This window comes from Embiotoca jacksoni, unplaced genomic scaffold, assembly GCF_022577435.1.
Source record: "Embiotoca jacksoni isolate LCO1_2020_lvr unplaced genomic scaffold, fEmbJac1.0.p SCAF_12, whole genome shotgun sequence".
Classification (NCBI taxonomy): domain Eukaryota; kingdom Metazoa; phylum Chordata; class Actinopteri; family Embiotocidae; genus Embiotoca; species Embiotoca jacksoni.
In genome coordinates, this window is record NW_027185252.1 from 881,737 (window position 1) to 904,839 (window position 23,103).

The 23,103-nt window shown below is 43.3% G+C and overlaps 1 protein-coding gene across 1 annotated transcript in view; it reads left to right on the plus strand.

Annotated features, from left to right (window-relative positions):
• LOC138195083 (pro-neuregulin-3, membrane-bound isoform) overlaps window positions 1-23,103 on the plus strand; it is a 311,951-nt gene that overhangs the window by 168,531 nt on the left and 120,317 nt on the right. The window contains 1 exon segment of the mRNA XM_069144146.1: window positions 18,206-18,335. Coding sequence (XP_069000247.1) covers window positions 18,206-18,335 — 130 coding nt within the window.

Here is a 23,103-nt window from a genome sequence, read left to right on the forward strand (position 1 = left end):
AGTGATTTTCCACACCAGCGAGCAGTGGCCCCCTGAAATGATCCCCCATCCTCGCCGTCAGCAAATACATCATCTCCAGACGGTGGAGCGGCTTTCACGACATGCAAATTAAACACACCTGAATGGCTTTTTATTAGGGATAGCTACCGAGACATTTGACATTCGCTAAACTGTCCGTGTGAGATTCGATCGAATTCTTACAACTTCCACTCACAAAAAAACAACAAAAAAAAAATCCCTTTTCATCAGGATAAAAGTTATTATCAATGAAATTTGGAGATTACGTATCCACAAAATAGCTCACAGCCTTTGTAACTTTAAAAAAAAAATTCATGAATTCGAGTCAGTGGACTTCAATCAGGGCAGAGAGAAGAAGCCTCCTCGTCTCTGCTTCATGGTCTGCTCCCTCCGTCCTTCCATTCTCCCTTTTGAGGACAGATTAATTCCAGAAGCTCCGCTGGGGGATTTTTCCCAGCGGAGGCTCCTCGTGCAGGATTGCGTGATTTTCATAGCACGTATGTGCGGGAGAGATTGACGTCACTTCAGGCGCCTCGGCTGACGAGACGTGGAAAGGGGAAAAAAAAAAGGAGGGGAGAAAAGGTTGAGATGGTTTGGAAATTGTTCCTCTCACCGAGCAGATAAAAGCGTTCTGGACAACGTCCGCGAGGAGTGACGAATCTGTCGGACAGCCGTCGCCTCGAGGGTCGGGACGAGGAGGTCTCTCTATCTGCGCGTGGTAAATTACCTCATTAACCTTTTCAAAGCCGGGGCAGGTGAATTATTTAGAGGTAATCAGATTTAAAGCAGTCCATTGGTTGAGGGAAGAAGAGAATATCTGTCCAAAAACAACTTTCCTTTGGTCTTTTCGCTCGTTTTGAAGGATGATTATGGGCTTCGCTTCTCCTTACTGATGTGATTCCCATGTCAAGGATGCACCAGAAGCGATCCATGACTTTTTTTTTTTTTTTAGGTCCGACAGGTGATGAGTTGTAAACCAAAAAGCAGGCAGGTGGTTCTTGTTTACCCGCGTTCATAGCGAGACACACCGAGAGAGGAGGGATTCAGAGAGGGAGCAGTGAGGAGCCCCCCCCACCCCCTCCACCTGTGTTAAGGGTCATCATGACATAATTACTGTCTACTTTTGTTTTTCACAGTGATTGCACAGTATAAATGTGATCACAGATCATTTCCCCCTTATATATTTGAGCTGGCAACCGCGCGCCCGAAAAAAAAAAGAAAAAAAAAGGCTTTGATTTTATTTTACAAATGACGCAACGCACACGCAAGGGCACGAGCAGGCGGTGTAATATGAGCAACCTTTCTGCAAAGATCACGACTCTACTTATCGAGCAACGTGTTCCTAAAATCCACGACTTGTGTTTCGCGAGTTTTGCATTTCTTCTGTGCGACTGACTGACTGAAAACATTCTCCAAACACAGAGCCGAGCCACACATGACTGTTCTGCTGCCGCACCGCCTCTATCACCGTGATGGATCTCATCCACCTGGCACCTCCCTTTGCTGGCTAGGAGCAAAGGCAAGGTGTGTGTGTGTGTGTGTGTGTGTGTGTGTGTGTGTGTGTGTGTGTGTGTGTGTGTGTGTGTGTGTGTGTGTGTACTTGGTTCAGGAGTATAAAGACAGAAGTAAAGAGGGGTCCTGATAAGAGAAAGAAAGAGAGGGAGGAGGACACGGGGAAGAGAAGGGAGTATGTGCTGGGTATCTGTCTACACTGGTAGCTCTGCATACATCATTAATTTAATCATTTTGTGTGTGTGTGTGTGTGTGTGTGTGTGTGTGTGTGTGTGTGTGTGTGTGTGTGTGTGCGTGAATGTAGTTGAGGTGATGAAAGAACGAGCTCTGGCTTATGCGGATTCTCTGACATTCACTGTATTTGCAGACATGAATATAAAAAAAAAAGTGTGAAGGAAGGAAAATATGAGTCATTTTTCAACAGTGGTTGGTGAAAGAAGTCGAAACTGATAAACTTGACAGGGAGAAAGAAAGGCTGTGACTGTATGGATCCTTTCTTATCGTGGTTAAAAAGCAGAGTATTATCGTGGTTTGGGGGACTATAGCAGTCGTGTGGTTATCGTCACTGCTCTGCATCAGGAGACTGCCGGAAAAGTGGGCTGGCGGCAGCGAGTTTGAAGGCCTCACATTAAAACGATGTCATCGTAGGTCTCTGTGCTGTCTCAATGATTTCTGACTGGTGTTCCAGGTGTGTGTGTGTGTGTGTGTGTGTGTGTGTGTGTGTGTGTGTGTGTGTGTGTGTGTTTTAGTGATTCAGTTCTGCCGTAAAACAATCACAAGACCCAAGATTAATACCATGATTATCGATAAAGTACGGTGGCCCCGAGGGTCAAACGCAAAAACATTTCCGTTGTTTTGGGGTTTTCACAATTGTTTGTGTGTTCTGTGAAATGTTTTTGCGTTTGACCTTCAGGGCCACCGTAATCAAGGTACACGGTCAGATTTAAAGTCATTAGGTTCATGCCTGACCAGTCGGTGACAGTTTTGATGAGAACATGACTCAGCGGTTCTCCAAATACACAAACCTCATTAGCAGTTTGAATGTATGACTTAGCTGTATGACCTACTTCCTGTTCGGCGCACTTAAAATGACATCTGTCTGTTGTCTGACCGCAGTGAGCAATAGCTGTGACAAGTTATCGCTTCATTGCATTTTATAGAGCGTATTAAGCTAATGCATCTGTCCACACTCAGAAAGTTACTAGTGCATTTAGAAAATGGAGAATACATCCTGGAAACTGAAATAGGTTCAGGCCGAGCTGATGTTTTTAAATGTGCTCTGAACGACCCGTGATTACAGACGGGGAGCTCGTTTTCGAGTCTTTCCAGCTGCCAGTTCTGCACAGTTTATTTAAACTGCGGCATTTATTTCTCTTTGTCAAACAGACGTTATGTTCTCTTTACATACGTGTTCACGTACACTCCCAATTACAATACAAACATCATTGAAAATAACAGACTGAAAATGTAAAGTTCAGCACAACTACACAAATACAAAGAATTTAAATGAAAATATGCAGTATAATAAATGTTTTTAAGCATTCCCTGACACAAAACAGAAATCTAACGTGCACAGTCCTCTGAAGCAGCTGAGACAAGCGTGCACGTTTATGTAATTTTGTGTTTAGTGAGTCTTTTTATGACTGACTATCTGTGATGCTTTAACATATTTAAGACTCGCAAAGAGAACCAGTAATGTCAATTATTCAGCAAATACCACAGACTGGATATAAAAGTGTTCATAGCTTCCTGCTCTGAAAAATAAAGCCGATGCAGAAGTGTCCTAAGCTGCAATACCACAGAGTGCCACTAGAGGTCGGCTTCATAAAGCCTCCATGGACTCCCATTCCCAACAATAACATTTCTCCATCAGTTATCTCGGTGTTGTTAGCTAAAGTCACTCCTTCTTATTAGTTTTCTGGCACAAATCGATGAAACCCAAAGTATGTTCTTCCACCATGCGTGGGCTGCTGGGATGTGAGACAGGAGATGAAACTTCAGAGTTGAGGTCATCAACGTTCACACAACAACAGCTGCTGCTCCATCATAAACAGACCTGCTTCATTTGTCCACAGCTATTAGCACTGCCGTGCGAGTGTTTTTGCACTCAAGTTACAAAGAAATGAAGTGCTTCATCTGGCTGAGTTGATCTCGGTCCAAACTATAATCTGAGCAGTTTGATGTTTAATGTTGTGAAAAAGAATCTTGCAAAAGATAAAAACGACTTAATAGCAGCAGTGACGTCACCCGTCGGTTTGTGAACGGCCGTTATGAAGCCTTGAGTTCTGATTTTGGTCGGTGCCATCTTTGCTAGTTCGGAGCGGTTTGGAGCAGGAAGTGACCATATTTGGACGAGCTGGGGGAGGAGCCAGCGGTGGATCTGACCGATCTGATTGGAAACCTGACGATACTACGTCCCGCCCACCGATAGCTGTAACCTGACTGCACCGCAGACCTGTCAATCAAACAGACACGCCCCCAAAAACAGGTCTTCTTGAATCTTCTTTTCTGATGAATGAGGGATTATTTTCAGATGGACCTCCAGAAAACTAAGAAGAAGGAGTGACTTTAGCTAACAACACCGAGATAACTGATGGACACATTTTATTCACTTTGGATTTGATGAGAGAAGTTGAATGGGAGTCTATGGAGCCGGAGGCTTTTTGGAGCCGACCTCTAGTGGCACTCGCTGGTATTACATCTCAAGGCCTCATTTTTCAGACCCGGAAGCTACGAACACTTTTATATATGGTCTAAACTTAACACTGACTAGTTAGCTGTGCCACACATGTGCACAGATGCTTTCAGTCATAGTGTGCTAAAATATTGGACTGGATATATTTAACACGCAGATACTGTAATTGTTTTGAGTCCATGTTAAGAAATCCCAACATGATATGGCAAATATTCCAGCTTCGTCATCTTCCGCTTCGGACAGAGAAATACTTCTTGACGATTGGTTAAAATTGAAAGAGTATTTGTGTTTTCTTTCCTCCTGTGACTGTTTGCTGTCTTTCTTACATTCGTATCCGAATACAATCCGATGTTTGGCCTCGTCGTCGTTCTTTTCATCACGAGCTGAGCTACAAAATGGCAGCGCATGCAGCACGCGGCTGCTTGTTTTTGTGCTCCTGTATCACGCTGCTTCCTTCGCCGGGAATGAAGTCGGTCGTATCGATTGTGAGCGTGTTTGCTGTGCACCTCTCGTTTTTGATTTATAATTCTGGTCTTTGAGAAGCGAGAGAGAGCGAGAGCGAGCGATCGAGCAGCACGGGATGGAGAGTAAATAAGGAGTAAATGAATGACAGGTGGCCGGAGAGAGAGAGAGAGAGAGCGGAGAGAGAGAGAGAGAGAGAGAGAGAGAGAGAGGAGAAACCAGGAGTGAAACGAGACTCGGTGTGGTGCGTTTGTACGAAGCGTTTGGACTCCGTGGAAATGAGATTTAACTCGCTGTCGTGTTTGTTTTTTTTACACTGGCCTTCGTCGTGCTGAATCCATCCTGTGAGCAAACTACAGACACGCACAACAGATGTTAGGAATAATGTTTATTCACTGTGGATTGACTCGGAATCGAGTTGATGTCCGCGCAGGCGTCACTTCTTCCACCGGATGTCGATTAAATGGGTTTTGGAGCTGCTGGTGTTTGTTTATATAATCACAGTTATCCGGGCAATGCAACACTCCTGCTTTTTACACGAACACTTAATAAAACCTTTTGGCCTCTCGCTGACCTCCGCCTGCACTCAGCGTAAAAAAAAAACCCAAACCAACATCTGATCTCCCTCTGCGAACCTCGCTGCTCGCTAGCGCTGCTAACCAGATCTTGCAGGTGAAGTGTTGGTCATGTTTTTAGTTGTTGCTAAGCGACAAATGAACACCTGTTTAATTACGTGCGCTTCACAATCCTCTGTTGTTTCCATACAGTTATGATCGCCTCGTTTAGCGCTTCGCTTCGTGGCTCGGAGCTCAAGGTGCTCATTTCTGTTCATGATATGGTTCGTGGTGGAATCAAATTATAGTCATGTGTCATCCTGCTCCTTCAAGTGTTGCTTTTTCACGGGAAATTTGTAACGAATATGTTAATTAGGCTATTGCTGTCAAATCATGCTGTATCATTTTAGAAATCTGTCTGTTTGTCCTGAGCATTTCTCGACAACCGTTCGTCCCACCTGCGACCCGATGCGGTGCCTTTTTTGTCGGGACATGCGACAAGTTTGATATTAATAGTAATATCAACATGTTGTTTTTGTGGATCGTTAAACTCTGTGAAGAAGTGGGCGGAGCTTCACTGCAAACAGAGCTTCTCAATTCTGCCTTTTTTCTTCATTCTGTTTCAAAGTACATCTGAATCACGTGGTGCAAAACCTCAAAATGAGCTTCAGATGTCAAGTGTGTTCGCAGTTCTGGCTCAAGTTCAGTCGGTAATAGTAAAGCTGGTGTTTTTCCATCAGGTCAGCAGCACTATCTCAGAGTGCTCAACAGAGCTTCATTACAGTCTTCTGCCGATCTACCTGCACAGGTGTTTTCATTTATTCCGGCTGATTAGACTTCTGCTCGGGTTAAAGGTGGGCAGAGACGTGCACGAGGTCCCAGAATCCGTGTAGCAGCGGCAGGCAGCTCAGAAAAGGTTAGCGATTGGTCTGGTGAAGAAATCAGAATATCAAATATCAAAAAAACTGGATTTATCTGATTTAAATGAAAGTTCATGTGCTCCAGAATATGTACGTGTTTGCCAACGGGTTAGCCATAACAACTTCAAGCTGGTACTATATGTTAGTTGTGGACATCCTCTGCCAGAAAAATAGTATATTATTACAATAGAATGAATTGTTATGTTAAATAAGGTAATTAATCTGCCGTTACATAATTAAGGGAACAAACCGTAATACACACTCATGAAGAGAAGTATCCTGAAACAAATCAACCGACTGGTCAGCGCAGCATGTGATGTAATGTAATTACATGGACATATTATTGGGGATATTAAAGACTCTCTTCACACTGAAGTAAACTGAGCATCACTTCCCTCAAAGACCACGCTCACTGCAGGAAGTCTGAGACGGAGGGTTAATTGTCGGCAAGCTGGCAGTCTCTCTCTCCGTCTCCGTCTCCGTCTCTCTCTCTCTCTCTCTCTCTCGTTGTATGATGTGATTAGAAGCCCAAAGCCATTGGTGCCACAGAGCGAGGACAATTGAGTCTGTCCCAAAAGTAATAGCTTCTTCTCGACTTAATTAAGAAACTCACTCTGCATTGCATGTAAGCGGGTTGGTGGGGGCCGGCTGCATGTGTGTTCTGTGTGCACACACGTGGCACACCGCCCATAAACCCGTCTTCCCTTCTGTGTATTACAAAATTCATACAACAAGTAGTTCCGACCCAGAAATCTGATTGGTCAACTGGACAAATCGTCACGCCCTGGTCCTGACTTGTAAATATCGCTCCGCCTTCTCAATGGCGACATATATTTGGAATTGAATTTCATATAATATGGAACATAATGTTGTTTTTACTTGTTGTAGGTTTATTAAATGTCTGTTTGGTAAAATCTGGTCTTTCTTTTGATATTTTTGATATCTTATCAGACTGAGCTAGCTGAGCAGTTTAGTGTTTCTACGTGCTGTATTTATTCAGTTTAAGACTAGAAATCCTCTGTTGCTAGGGTCGTCGCCAAGGGCCGGTCTACTTCCTGGAGTGCTAAACATTGTGTACATTACGTTCACATCTACCGACGAGACTGATTGTTTTCCAGTTATATCGTATCCCATGTGTTGCCGTGGAAACGGAGATCGCACAAACAAAAAAGTTTTTATATTTTGAGAGCGTATCGCCTCCCAATAGGAAATAGATTTTAATTGCATATTTTATTTAGTTGGTAACTTGTGATGCTTTCTGACTGCATCATTGCCGTGTCAATAATGACGTTATGGCACATTCTCACGAGTAATATTGCTTTATTAAAACATTTCGTAACAAAGTGCTCTTTTGTACCTTCGCATGTTAAGCTGCTACACCGTTGTTACTCCTAGTGAGCGGCGGATGTTTGTCGCTATGTGAAGAGTTTCGAGTTTATTGAGCGCTTTGCATAATGAGCTGGAGAAAAACTTGATTACAAACTGATTATCATAAGAAATATGGCATTCTCCCCCCCAAAAAATAAAATTGCTTCCCAATGCACAAAAAGAGAAAAATGAAAGCCTTGTTCGGAGCGTAGAAACACTCGTATCTGCATCCCCCAGAGACGTGACTGTCTCGCTGCTGGGGGGACAAATTAAACACTCAAAAGGCGCCGTGCAGCCTCGAAAAAAGGAGGAGTGCACCGTACGAAGAGGGGGGAGGCAGCGTGTTCATTCTGACTGTCAAAAGCTTGTTGTTAAAGGAGGAGATGCTTGACAACTTTAACAGAAAGTGTTTCCTGTTCAGCATCAGACGCTCTGTCAAACCTTCGGTTAACCTCAGCTCTCGATCGTCTGCTCCATCGCCGCTCTGCCACGGCAATCGAGGTTAAGTGATTTACTCGTGGAGACCTCACAGGGATCATATTTGTTGCTACAGTGCAAAACATTAACCTGCAGTGATCTCACAATCTGGATGTGCCCTTTCTTCTTCTTCTGCATTTGCACATCGCACTGTAACTATTTATTTCCATCGCTCATGGGATCGCCGCTCGTACTGTAAACGCAGGCATCATCAGAAGATCAGTAATTGGATTTTCTGTAAAGCCTCGCTGGGACTCTCAGAGGACCAATAAACTATTCATTTTGTCAACTTAGTTTCAATGTCCCATGAATAAGAATTAGGGTCTCCAACAGTGTTGTTCTAAAACATAACTTGATGAAGGAGCCCATTAAATCCTGAGGTTCTCTAACCAGGTTGAATACTGTACATCTTTATATAGTTTAGCCTCTAACAATCTTGCGGACTTCAACACCTCAGTTTCACCGTTTCCTTGTCGATACGTCGTGCTCCTGCCATGAAAGCAAAGGTTGCAGGACTCCTGCTGCTCTCTGATTGGTCCGCCCCTTCAGAGCGGCGTAGAAAGCAGCAACGCAAGACAGTTCACAGACGACAATCGCAACGTAAGACCGAGGCTGAGCTGTCGTCAAGCAGAGCAAGGCTTGTGAGATGCAGATATGTTTTAAGATATTTATACCAAAGAAGGCATGCTGGAATAATTACCCAGAGTGCATTGTTCACACGGAGAGAGATGGCCTTGACCGCAGGAGAGAAGCGGGAACTAACTGGGATAATTATAGAGGTACCCATTAAGTCTCCGCTTCAGGTAAACTGTAGGTGGTTCTTTCTTGAAAGCTACACGGGCGAGCTAAATCAGCCAAACGGCACAAATTAGCTCAAGTTTTTTTATTTAACCTCGGTTTTCTGAGACGAGAAAGTGAAGTTCTGATTGTTGAAATGGCTGCAGAAGAAAAAAAAAAGGAGAAATTAGCGTGGTAGCTGGTGCAGATGTCATACACATGGGAGAGCCAGATCCAGGATGATATACATCACAATGCTGAGTGATTTTAGAAGTACCTTCTTCATGCAGAATCAAGTGATGCTGCAAGTCACTTGACCTGAATTCGTTCCCGACGATCCAAAATGAAATGTGATGCCTCTCTTGTCTCCCACACTGACTCCACCTATCATCTCTTTACAAACACTTAAAAAGAAAAAGCTGTGGAAGTTATAATCAAGCAAGAAAATGTATCTTTTACAAAGTTTAATTCGAAAAAAAGAGAACCGACAATAAGGACAGAGCAACATAGAGAAGCATGAACTTTTTTTGATAATAAATAAATATAGAATAAGAGCATCATTAAAAAGCCACAAATTATCTGCTTTTTAAATGTGTGGTGATTTTAAAAAAAACAAAAAAACATCTCTAATCAAATCTTTTTCACTTCACTTAGCAAAGAGGAAGGTAGAAAACAGGCAGGCAGTCATTTAGCTAAATGGCCGAAGGACTACGGCGAAACATTCAGAAAGACTTTTAATCAACAAATTCGATAAATTTATTTCCTTTCACTAAAATTCCCGAAAGCTCAACCTGAATTGATTTGACGAGATTTTGGAGTCGGATTCAGATATGATATAATCCCATCGCTCCAACCCCAAATACTCGTCATCGGCACTGTGACACTGCGTCGCGTCGTTGTTGCCGCAGCGCTGGCGGACTTAACGAAAATAATAATAATAACAGCGGCGGGGACGGGATGCGTCGGGATGCGTCGGGATGCGTCGGGATGAGCAGCGGCGGTGGCGGTTTCAGCATTCACATTCACATTAGCAGCCAGCGTGTGATTATAATCTACAGTGTCAGAATGGAGCCTGCAGGGATACAGAGCCAATCCAGAGAGAGAGTGTGTGTGTGTGTGTGTGTGTGTGTGTGTGTGTGTGTGTGTGTGTGTGTGTGTGTGTGTGTGTGTGTGTGTGTGTGTGTGTGTGTGTGTGCTGCAGCTATCACCTGAAGAGTAATGAATTTCTCCACTATAGAGCCAGATGGCCAGGGGACGCGATGAGGCCTCGATACTTAGCGCTATTTATTTGGCGCAGCCCGGAGGTGTCCCGTGAATACGATCCGAGAACAGAGAAACGGGAGACGAGTGGCGGGACTTTACGGGCTGACTGACACGGAGACAGATTAGCAAGTGGTAGCGGGCCTATCTGCACCGAGCAGGTGCGCTTTTAAAATGAGCTACTGGAGTGTGTTTATGTGTGTGTGTGTGTGTGTGTGTGTGTGTGTGTGTGTGTGTGTGTGTTCGTTTGAGCGAGGAAAGATAGAGAGAGAGAGCAGGAGGAAGCAGGTACTATCAGATTTCCATGATTAGCCCGATGTTGACCGCAGAGCTATCTTGACACGCTGCCATTTTGTTTTTGTTTGGCTGTACAGTCAGAGCACGGAGGCCTGTTCACACACATCTATCTGTGCCATGCCACACCGGGGCCAAGTATCTGCAATGCAGTGAGTGCTGCTCTGCTGCCTTTGTGCAACACCCAGGAGTCCGCACAGACACCGTGAAATGCACACACACACACACATTTAGACACAAACACACACACACACACACACACATATAAACATTCAGGAACACGCACACGCTGTATTGAATGAGACAGTTGCTGCGACATGAGGGATCATTCATGTAAATTCCATCTCTTCATATGCAGCACAACAAATTATATATACAAAAATAGATTTTAGGTCAGAAACTTTCACTTAAAGCCAGCGGCCACTTCCTCATTTTCTAAACTGCTGGAGATGTCTTCTCCATTTTGTGTTTGGCTGCCACTTAAAACATATTAAATTCAATCAAAACAATCTGCAACAGTGCCATTCAAAGCAATTTTCAAAATAGACGCATCGCGTCACAGGCCGCTGCCCTTTTCTTCAAAAAGGGACGACTTGATGGATATTTATGGGCCAGCTGCTGTAGAAGAGAGGTGTGCTCTTTATTGAGTCGTGCTGTGCGATAATGATTTCCTCGCACCGCCGCAGCCGTAGTGACGCCATGGGAAGAAATACAGTTTTAGATATAGGATGATGGTTGGTGTCACAGTAAGTCCAATAAGTTTGGTCCCAACCCATTTCCTGTGTATTTTTGCATGCAGAATCCAAATATGTGCTCATATGTGAAATTAGGCCTAGTTTTATATTCGTCATGATAGCAGTTAGGTTCTGAGGAAGACGTACAAGAATGCGTCATTTAAACCAGTAATGACTCAATATAAGCAATAAAATGCATAAGCTTCAAAGTAAACCTTAAATCCAGCGTTCGTACTCCTGTGAAGGCTCACATCTCGTGTCACTTTCTTTTTTCCCGTCACAATCAGAGACCTGCTCGGTAACTTTTACTGACAATTTTGGGGATAATAGTGAATGATAAAATATCGTGTAACTGTTGCACAAGTAGAGATTACTCAAAAGCCCACGAGTCGGCTCAGCAATGCAGGTTATCAGGCCGCATCTCGCTAATGTCCGCGGCGTACTGACAGTCGGGACCGTGTTCTCTCAGAAGGAGCTGCTCACTGTCTTCAACGTAGATTTCCTTTACATGTTTACTGTGGATGAATCGTAAAAAGTTAACACGCAGCATCAGAGTAAAACAGATATCTGCACCTGTGTTTCAGTTATTTTCCTGTTGCAACAGAATAAAAGAGATGCCCTTGTTAAAAAGAGAAATATATATAGTTATACATATATATATATATATATAAAAGGAAATTGCTTGTGACCCTGCTGTTGAAATGGTTCGCTACAGATGGGCAGACAGACATAAAGAGATGCTGCAGCAGTAAGTGGTGAAAAAAAACCGAAGGGCGGGACGGGGTGAAAACAGAGACGGACCAGCAGAGAAGAAATATGTGTGTTTTGACCTTTATTTACTGAGGGATTGTTTACTGAGCATGCCTGCAGTGTGTTTGAAAAGTCTTTTTTGATAAGGGAGGCTCCAAACTGAGTGAACTGACCCAGAAGTTTCTAACTGGCAGCTATGATAAAAGCTCGCAGTATTCTACAAATGCTAAGAAAGGAAGCTTCAGGGATTGCATTCGTTTTCTCTGGCCATGACGGGAAAACACAGCACCACCCTTCAGGAGAAGAAGGGAGAAAGAGCTGTGAGATTCCCTCCCATTGATCTTACCATGAGATTTTTTTAGATTTCATTAAATGTGTTTGTCGATGTTGCTGTTGTTTTTTTTGTTGTTGCTTTGGTGTTAGAAATATCTCTTCATTATGGAAGCAGAGTAAGTTAAAGACTACTTGTAGTCATTACCTGATATGTCAATGTGAAGATAACTGCATGCTCAGGCCTGTTGGTCAAGGTTATCCAAAACCCCCAAGGATTACAGGTGTTTTTATGAGTATTAATTTTGACTCTCTTCCAACCAGTCGTGTATAATCAATGAATGATGTGACAAAAAAAAAGGCAACACACAGAAATATTTGACACTGCATCGCATCATTTAAAGCTCTTAGCACATACCGGACGTGTACAAACGAAGTAAGCACTAAAGTTACATTTGCGAGGGTTTGTCCGGGATTACTATGTTGAAGCAGTAAATGTCATAAAAAGTTGCTGCTTTTCCAGCTATGGAAGAAGAAGAAGCAGCAACTTCTTTGTCATTTCAGCAATAACATAAGACACCTTGCAAGGGCAAACTGTTATCTGGTCACTGGGGATGGGTTTTTCAAGCATAAATACTATTCGATAAGCACCTGAAACCAGCACCACCCCGAGCAGCCAGAACCTACACACACATAAAGAAAAAGAGAGGCTCACTTGCACCGTAAACTCTGGTTCAACAAACGCCGTCCAACTTCTAAAACCATCGCCTTGGACAAGTCTGATAAGAAGCACGTCTTTAGCTTCCTCTGAGATGAGGGTTGTTGTTTGCACCGCACATCCAACATCAAACTCACTTCATCTGGCCATTGATTAGTTGATTATCGATCGAAGTATTGATCGCTGCGTCTGCTCGCTGCTTCACTCTTATGGCTGTGCACAGCTGTGGTAGATTTATATGCTGGCTTTACCTGCAACTCACAATGCTCCTGTTAGCGACATATTATTCTTCTCCTTATGTTGTTTATGGAAGCTAACAGACAGCTTTTAGGTGCATTACAGCCAAATTATAGTCCTATATATTATTTGACTTTTTATATATCAATGACTATTTGAATATTCGACAAACATGACCCACCCCTACAAGTCACTGGGTCATAACCAGGGGCAGGTATATGGGACACCAACCAGGAATATGAGTCAGCATTAATTCATATGCCCACGTAGTGCTGCTTTCAAGTCAATATTTGGTTTCTAAATCAATACTGTCCCACAGTGTTTTAAGCTTTGGTGGAGGTACTCTACAGAGAATATAATCAGCCTTACGTCAGAAGTCATATTTGTATCTGTGGAGAGAAAAAAAATTGAACTCTTCCCCTGATGAAACAACATATGTCAGAGGAATGAAACCATCTGAGGCTTTGTGCATGATTTTTGAAAATGTGTCTCTTGCTCATAAACGGTTTATAAATGTTCACAGTGTGCACCATCAGATGGTTTAGGCTGCGTGCTACCAATTAAGCCGCAGCCTAGGCATTAAATAAATAAATAATCTCATCTGTTTTAAAATGTGGAGCATAAACATGAGCTAAATATCTTATCTTCACAGTTTCAGTTAGGACACCACAGGCACAGACTTCGACCAAGTTTCAAAAGTTACAGAAATTTTAATTCTCACAGAATTTTTGTTGAATATTTATCGTAGGAATTGAAAAAGACAACAAGCATATATTGTAAAATTACATTACCATAAACAACTTGTCATAACAGCACACAACTTTTTGCTTGTCCAAATCTGATTTCTATGCCTTTAACTTGTTGTAACGGCTCTCCGGTCTGTTTGTGAACTCTGACATTTAAATGTACCACCTGATACACCGAACAACCCTTCTTTCTACTTCAGAAGACACACACATTCCCACATATTTTTGTTTCCGTCTCGTCCCAGCGTCTCTGGGTCTTTATTCCTGCTCTCAGGGCCAATCAATAATCAGGCAGGGCAGCAAGTAGCTTGCCAGAGACCTTTGCTATCAGTTAGCATGGCTGCCTCGCTGGCAGGGCGGTCGGTCTGCCACTCTGGAGGGATGTCAACCGTGAAGGACGCTGTTACAGGCCTGCACACAACAGGACCGTCACACTTACACCCACTCAGACACATCTGTGTACCGGCACACGCGCATGTAATGGCGGAAACGGAGGACGGAAGAAGGTCTGCCAAGCAAAGAGGAAGTAATGACAGAGAGGGGAAGTGAAATGATCTGATAATCATGAGTGAAATCTTGAAGTATTTTTTCCCACCACCGCATCAACAGGTCACAGAGATCATTGCCTCATCAGTGTCTCGTGGGGAATTGTTAGCTCCCGATAAAACGCGACTTGAATAGTGCTTAAGCACATTTTGCTGAAGTGGCCTTTTGAAGGTAATTAATTTACAAAAGACTGCAACGCCAGCAAAGAAAAGATCTGTGTTTCCATTTGCAACAGTTTGGAGATTTTCCGTTTTGTCTCGACAGCAGAAACCATGACAATTTAACAGACCGACTAGGTTCTCTGCACGAGGCACATTTAAAAATTAATTAATCCAAATTCTCTGTCAGAAAACGCATTTGGAATATTTTGATCCACAAAGCCATTTATTTTGGTTTACAGCTCAATTCAACACGGAGACACAAAGAAAGTGTACGATTCGAGTCACAGAGCACTTTTTGAAGTTTGGAAGACGTTGTGATCTTAATTAAACACGGAAAAAGTGTAATAAAAAAGGAGTTAATATGTTATGGAGTCACATTTCCTAAACATAACTAAGCCTATTAAACCTGAGGAGTCGTGCACAAGACTCTGGTCTCCGGTGTCAACGCCGTGCTTCGCTCAAAGCATATTTGGTGACGCAAATTAGTCTGAAAACCTATTTTGTAGGAGACAGGTTTGTACCGTCAGGTCGGATTGTTGGAATTCACTCTGTATGTGCCTCCCCGCTGATCTGGATTCACCAAACGGAAGAACAATAATTAAATCATGAATACTGCATCACATGCGCCGACCGGCGATTGGATTTATCTCCGCGTTGATGTCCTCGGCACACTCGACTCTTGGAGGGTCTGCTAAAGACGTCCGTGTCATTTTGAGGAGTTCGGTCGGTGGATCTGATCGACCTGTTTTTTTCATCATTTATTTTTCATAAATGGCTGCAGCCGTCTCTCGACTGCTGCGGTGCCTTGATGAAAGGTGAAAATCAGCAGATTCCTCGTTCCTTCCTCATTTCCTTTGTGTACGCAGAGGGAGTTAGAGACAAAAGAAGGACACAAAAAAGAGAGGTTGAAGTGGAGGGGTGCATGTTACCCAGCATCCAACGCTTTATTGATCCTCGCGGTGCCTCTCCCTTCTTTCTCTCTTCACAGTATCGCCCAGTAAATTGGACTGTTTTTCTCCGCCGCTGATTGACGTCTGCCTTTCTGCGAGCGATGTTGTGTTTTTTGTTTTTTTTAACTCGCGGTGATATTTTCAGCTGCCTGACATGATGGGGTTTTTTTTCTTTTTCTTTGTCTGTCACTCGACATCCGGCATTAAAATGATACGATTCTTTGAGTGTGGCGGTGTCTTGAGCTGACAGGTGACGAGTATTAAGCTAAACAACCTACAGTGCATTGTGACAACTCTGTCAGCACAAAAACAACAAAAAAAAAACAAAGAGCGAGGACAACAAATGGCGCTTCTGTCACTTCACGCCAGGACTAACAAAACAGCACAGCCCGGTCCAAGCATGAAATCATGTCTGCGGGGAAATCCTTCATGTTTCAAAAAAAAAACAAAAAAACAAATCAAGTAGTGTTGCATAGCGAGTGCAGAGAAAAATACAGCAGTGCTTTGTGATTGAGGCCTTTTGTTTGAGTGTCTCGGTGTGTGTCGCTGAGGAACTCTTGTCTGGACACATCGAAGGCCCATTGTTACGTTATGGATTCTTTCATACACCGTACACATACTGAGCTCCTTCGTTGGCAGCCGTTGGAGGGAATTTAATCTCATTAAGTCCTCGTGGATCTACGTGAACATCTTGAAAAGGGCTGAGCTGAGGGGTTATTTGCATCGCTGCATGACTGTACATCCGTAGTTCCATCATACCATCCGTGCATTGTATATGTTTATTATATAGTCAAATTACATCAAATTAACTTTCAAATTCCAGCCGTATAACCATTTATATATATATATATATATATATATATATATATATATATATATATGTACTGGATAATTTTGCAAAACTTTTCCCATTTTCTATTATTTATTTGTATGTTCATCATAACTGTTGTATGGTTAAGGTTTGGGAGAGATTTTGGCTCTGTGACTACAAACACTGGTCCGCTTCATTAAACCCGGATGGACTACAAACCTAATTACCACGCAAGTCTCCACTCTTTTATTGTTCACCACATTTAACTTGATAATTGGTGTTAAATGTCACTAATGCGCTCCAGAACCTAATTCCTTTGGATATATAATCATAAACAAGGTCAAATAGAGTGTTATGCCAGTTTGTAAGTTGAAACGTGCTCAAGGGTGATCCAAAATCCATCTTTGGGACAAAAGGGCTATTATATTATACTGCAAGAGCCTCGAAGTCTTTACAATGAAACATGAGACTTTTGAATTGCTGTAAAATATTTCTGCATATGTTGCTATATCACGTTTCGGTCACTTTTTTTTGGGTCTCTTTCAAGCTACAAACAGTGACTTTGCAAACATGTTTAAGGCTTTTATACCTGATTGAAGGTGGAAAAGTCGGCTGTGAGCTCACAGCCCGAGTGTCGCTCGTCAGCTCCCATTTAAACGTCTGTTTGGTTTACGTTCACTGTCAATCTCAAGGTCACATTAATGGGAATAATCCTTCACTGGAAGGTTACAGATGTCCTGATTTCTGTCCCTAACATGGGACCCCACTTTTTACAACACGTTTTTATGCTCAAACTGAGATTTATCCTCAATCATTTGTAAAATTGCCTTCATCATTGGAGCAATTTTCTTAAACTAAACCTCCCGCAGAGAGGAAACATTATAAAACTCCATGAGTAACTCATCTGATGTGTAAGATCAGTGGTGTTTCCCTGTATTATACCAGAGTAGTTATGATTTAGGATTAGGATTAAAAATTGATAGAAATTTATAAATAACTGTTTACACAACCTCCGTGAGCTATTACTTTGATGAAGACCCTCATTTAATGAAACCACAGCTCACCGCTTACTCAGTTCCTGACCCAACTTCCTCTTTCACACTGAAACTAGTCCCTCATTGGCTAATTACCAAAGGGTTAGTGGACTATCCCCGGAGCCCAGTCAGCAGCCGACGTCTCATAACTTAACCCAGCCCGCCGCGCGCACGCGCCTCATACTGCTGATTAAGGGATCTGAGGGCATCCTGAAATAACTCACCTCTCCTAACTCCTTCCAAACACTCCTCGCGGATCACTGCTCATCAACTCTCAGCGTGAAACCTCAACATTATCCATCCATCTCTCTTTGTTTAATAGTTTTATCCGCCACCATCGTGCTTTTTAATTTTTTTCCCCCCAGCTGGTTCTTCCCAAATGAATTTCAATTACGAGAACATCGGCGTTGAGCCGATTCTCCTCAGAAGTACGCAGCGTCCACAATCAGCCATGCATGTTGTTGATAAATCGCCGGGAGAAGTCAGAGCTCTCCAATAGCACCGCTGCGACCGCGGAGTATTAATCACTGCAGGACAGATTATTACCTGTCCGCCATCCATCTTTTTTTTCTGCTGGTGACATTGCAGGGTCTAAACAAACAATAGTGCGTCGGTATTATCCCCGACGTGCGGCGGTGTTGTGAGATGCTCTTTTATGGATCCTCCGGTGTCGCGTAAGTGGCTGGAAAACCTGACTTTATTTTCCTGCCGCAATTTAGGACAACAAGACGATTTATTCGTGGTTTTATTGTGGAGCGAAAAAGACAATTAGTTTGGTTCGAGGTGTCACAGAAAGCTGCAAGACTTTACGACGAATGAACTCGATCATTCAAGACCAAATGCATTCAGAAAAATAATATGAATTTAAGGGCGGATGGTGCCTAACAAGATTTCCTTTGTTTGCTCCGCAGCATCTCCGACGGTCCCTCCGCTGCACTCAGAGCATTTCAAACCCTGCCATGAGAAGGACTTGGCCTACTGCCTAAATGGCGGCGAGTGCTTTGTCATCGAGACGCTCAGTGGGCCGCACAAGCACTGCAAGTAAGTGATCATATTATTTAAATGCACTTCGCTTCTTTTCTTTTTTTTCTGCTCGTTTACTTCTGAGAGCATAAAAGCTGTGTTGTGCTCCAGATGTTGATGCTGTGTCTGCTTTGTTGTATGCAGCTGGCTGCTGATGAGGCTTTTCTTGCCCACTCTGGATTAGACACTAGATGTTTTTCTGCCTTCTTCTTTTTTTTGGGGGGGGGGGGGTGCAGGAATGTGAATATGTTTGTTATGTATATTTCCTGTCAAGATTTGAGTTGTGACTATATGCTAAAACCAGTCAAACACTTGCTGTCACCTTTTGCACGTCTGCAGGAAGGTTCTGAAGAGTTTGTCGCTCGCTCCCTTTGTGGCTTTTATTCACAAGTCTAGGCCTAAAAAAAAAGGCAACACATCCTCCATGGAAGGTTTTCAAATCCCTCCTTTAGGACAACCCACATCTCTGCCATTGTTCTGAGTCTGAGACTGGATATAAAAGTGGTCGTAGCTTCCGGCTCTGAAAAATGAGGCCGATGCAGAAGTGCCTTAAAGCTGCAATACCACCGGGTGCCACCAGAGGCCGGCTCCAAAAAGCATCCGCCGGCCAACATCCCACCTCGAGGCTTCATAACGGCCGTTCACAAACCAACGGGTGACGTCGCTGCTGGTTGCCGCTCGGTGTTGACCAAAACCACCAATAAGTTCTCATTAACAGCTATTTACACTGTTTCTGTGTTCCACTATCAAAACCTCGGGGCCCCAAAAGCTTCACAGGAAGTCGCACATTTATGACGACGTAATGGACAAGTTAGGATTGTGTGGAAGATACTGAGCGCGCAGATCGACGACTGTGGCTGCTGTGAATCCAAGCTGACAGCCGCCATCAGCTGCCAAGGAGCCAGCCATGGATCATCCCATCAAGCCAATATGGATCCGGAGTATCATCCTGAACCGATAAGATGGTGTTGGCAGCGTCTATACAGGCTGCACCCGTTTGATTTAATGAATAATGAAGAGATTTTGTGCAGCTGTGTGTGTGTGTGCCATAGTTGTCCCAGATTTGAGAGTATAGAGCTCATGGGCACTTAGTCTGTTCAAATGTGGAGCCCTTTACTAATTAAGTCCCAGAACAACTTCTTCCAAAATCTAACCTCGGGACTTCCACCCGACCTGTTTTTCAAAGAGCCTGTTTTGTTTTTTTTTTTGTTTTTTCTTGTCGCCCCGCCGTGAGCTACGAGTGTACATCCGTGTGAGAGGGGAACGTATGCGTGTGAGGGTGAAGCTCGGCGACGTAGCGACTCATTAAACGGAAAAAAATGCGAAAGTGGAACACGGGATAAGTGATGAACACACGAGAGAGGCTGTTTACACGAACACAACACCACGTCTCAGACAGCAGACATCTTTTCTCTGCAGCCTGCATTTTTTTTTTTCTCCACTTGACGTTTTAAGAAACCAGATGATTGTAGAAACTCTGAGAGTCTCCCACTTTAAAATGCTCCCTGCTGCAGTTCACAGTCTTTTATGAAACCCGGTCGAAAAGTCCACGACAAAGACAGACATCTGCTTTTCTTCAGGACGAAAGGATGTCAGTTGAAAGAGTTGAGGGGAAGCAGGGAAAAGGGAGACCAGGGTGTAGCGGGACAAGGAGATTGGAGACGGAGCTTCTGTTGCCATGGTGACGTAACATGCAGACAAGCGTGGCTGGTTAAAGAGCAAGAGTTTCTTTTTTTTTTTTTTTTTTTTTTTTTTTTTTTTGCGACAGCCTTGATCGCACCATCTCAGAATGTTAATGTGAGTAGAGGTAAAAAAAAAAAATTAAAAAAATAATAAGTGCTCTGCTGCTTAATCGTGTGGCAATGAGCTTTTCTCAAGGAATAATATGGACCATCAAGCAATACGGCATTTTGCTCTGAGTTTGAGTAACAGCTGTGTGGTAATGCAGTAAAACTATGCAGCATTAAACAACTTTGCTTAAAAAAAAAAAAATATATATATATATATATATATATATATATATATATATATATCCAGTCGTCTTTAACACTTTGGAACTAATTCAGCAAAGTTAACGATTCAGTCTTTTTGGAATCAAAACCCTTTAAATATATATTTTATGAGTGGATCTTCTTCCTGAGTGAATACTAAATATGACTAACACTAGTGCTTCAATTGACATGCTGTTGGATATTAATTTATTCTCTTCAACAAACGCATGACAAATTTCAGCCCAGGGCACAAGATCAATGGATAATCTGATTCAATCTGTGTTCACAACAACTTGAGACAAATCAGGTTTAAAAAAAAAAGAGTGCGATCAATCCAGACGTTTAATGGAGACAAATCGAGCAGGTTGGTGGCGCTGTTTGTCACCGAATTAATCGGGGTTTTTTTAAATTTTGTATTCGTGAGATGAAACCTGATCCCTTTGGGTTTATTTTGCAAAGATTTATTCTTTTATTTTTTTTCTCTCCAAAGAGTCATAACTCAAGTATCAAGCGTCGTGTTTTTTTTCCCCGAGCGGTTGTAAAAACAAGCGCGGATCGTCCCCCAGAGCGCCGTTTAGCGCTGTCGGTGTGCGACCGTTGTGTTCGTCAACCTTTCGGGAGGGAGAGAGTAGAAGAGATGTGAGTCATGAGGGCTGCTCGGTGTCCTCACACACACACACACACACACACACACACACACACACACACACACACACGCACGCACGCACGCACGCACGCACACGCACGCACACACACACGCCAGTGCTCACTGCTTTGGGGCAACATAGTCAGGCGCTCAATCATTAGCGTTCAGCTAACCAGTAAATTAGTCAGTGTGCTAAGATAATATTTTTCAGAATATGGCAAAAGGCCAAAGCATCTGGTTGTGAAAGTACGTGATGCTGAATTTGATTAATAACAAAATCATCTTGTGATAGTTTTAGTGTAATTACTGGGAATATAAATATCTTCCAGACCCGTATGTGCTTTTTCCTCTCGAGTTTCTCTTTACTTTAACTCTGTGATTTTTAGACAGGAAGTAGCGGCTCTCTCCCGAAATAACAAATGCAACCATCTCTCCTGACTGTTGTAATCGCCCCCATTGAGCCGGAGCACCGGGGGGAGGATTTAGCTTTATCTCTGCTTACACGGCGCTGTTTATTCATTCTGTCTTTCAGAAGGTGCAGTGAATTGGATTTCTGGCCCGTTTATTATTCATTTCCTGATTGCCGGAGTGATCGGGCCAGAGAGAAAAGAAAAAGGGTGTCCCTCGGTCGAGTTCGCTAAAGCCCTTTCTCATTGCCCTCTGCTGAGAGCCCATTCCAGAGCGATGGAAATGCAATCTCACCAGGCAAAGTGGAGGTGGCGAGAGGAGGGGTGGGGGAGTGGGGGGGGGGGGTGCTTTGGAAGAGATCCCTGCAAAGTCGCTTTTAAAAACAGGATTTGCGCCGGTAGAACGGTCGCTGTAAGGTTTTCATCAGAGCCCGAGCACCGAGTGGTGCGAAGGTCCTCTCATAACGTAGAGGAATGATTCTTCTTCTCCAAAATGAGTTGCCGTTTTTGGCAGCTTTAACGTGCTCAAAAACGAATGCAACTTTGCACAAGAATCGTCCCCGGTGAGGATTTAAGTATTCAATAGGTTTTGACCATCAGCGTTGCAAAAATGCCCCCCCCCCCTCCCCCACCAAATGTGATGTCAAGGCTGCTTTCACCTACATGAGCGATATTCGGTGGACGTGTATCACACCTAGATCTGAGAATATGTGATCGTTGAACGGTGTGTCCGTGGCGTGGCGGCTATTTTGAGGGATTCGCCAAGACATTAAAGTTGCTCCAATCTGAATGCGCATCGTCCAATCTTTGCTCAAACTTGACATGTTTGATAAAAGTCCCGCCCTGAAGACATCTGCACTGTAATATTCAGTCGTAGTTACGGCGCCACCTGCTGGCAACAGGAAATGTAATGTTTTATACTTTCATGTGCTTCTTTGAGCTGGTTATTCACAATAACATCAAATCGGGTCAGAACAGCCTTGAGACATCGATGATGATATATTGTGAAAGCCGTGGGTTTTCGTTAAACGGTGTCGCCATGGCGATGCAGCAATGTTGGATGTTTCACCATGACACGAGATGTTGTTGTTGAAGGTCGAAACAAAGCGTTGAACTGCTTGCAGTTTGGATTTAATCTGCACCTTCTCACTGCACAGAGGTCTGAACTGAATTGAATAGGGGTACGTTTCTCAAGGGTATTTGTTTATTGGAAAGATGAGTAGCAGTGTAGGTTAAAGACAGCGATCAGTAAAGTTGAATATCCATCACGTCACTCCTCCTCTTCCTTTTCTCCGTCTGTCCTTCATCGGTTCATCACCTCGCACCAGTTTTACAGCATTAGCCACGTCGTTTCACACTTACTCCACCCTTCAGCTAACGTCCGTCACACGCAACAGCATGAAATGGAGGTCAGTTTGAAGTCTTACAGACATTAAATACCAGCAACCGGATAGAAAAAAAAAAAAAAAAAAAACTTGAAAAAAGAAGATATTTTAATGTAATTCAGTATTGCACATCAATCACGTCGTGTTGCTTTCTAGCACAAGCTAGAAGAAAAAAACAAGCGAGGAGGGGTGAGGTGGCCCAGCAGACAAACCACTTCTTTCTTGAATGTAATCCTCCTTCCCTTACCCACAATCCTCCTCATCCTCCCTCCTGTCTCTCTGGACACCGGCCTTGTCTTTCCAGGACGACCTCGGACTTTTCCAAAGCGTTCGGCCACGGACCAGCGCCACCAGATT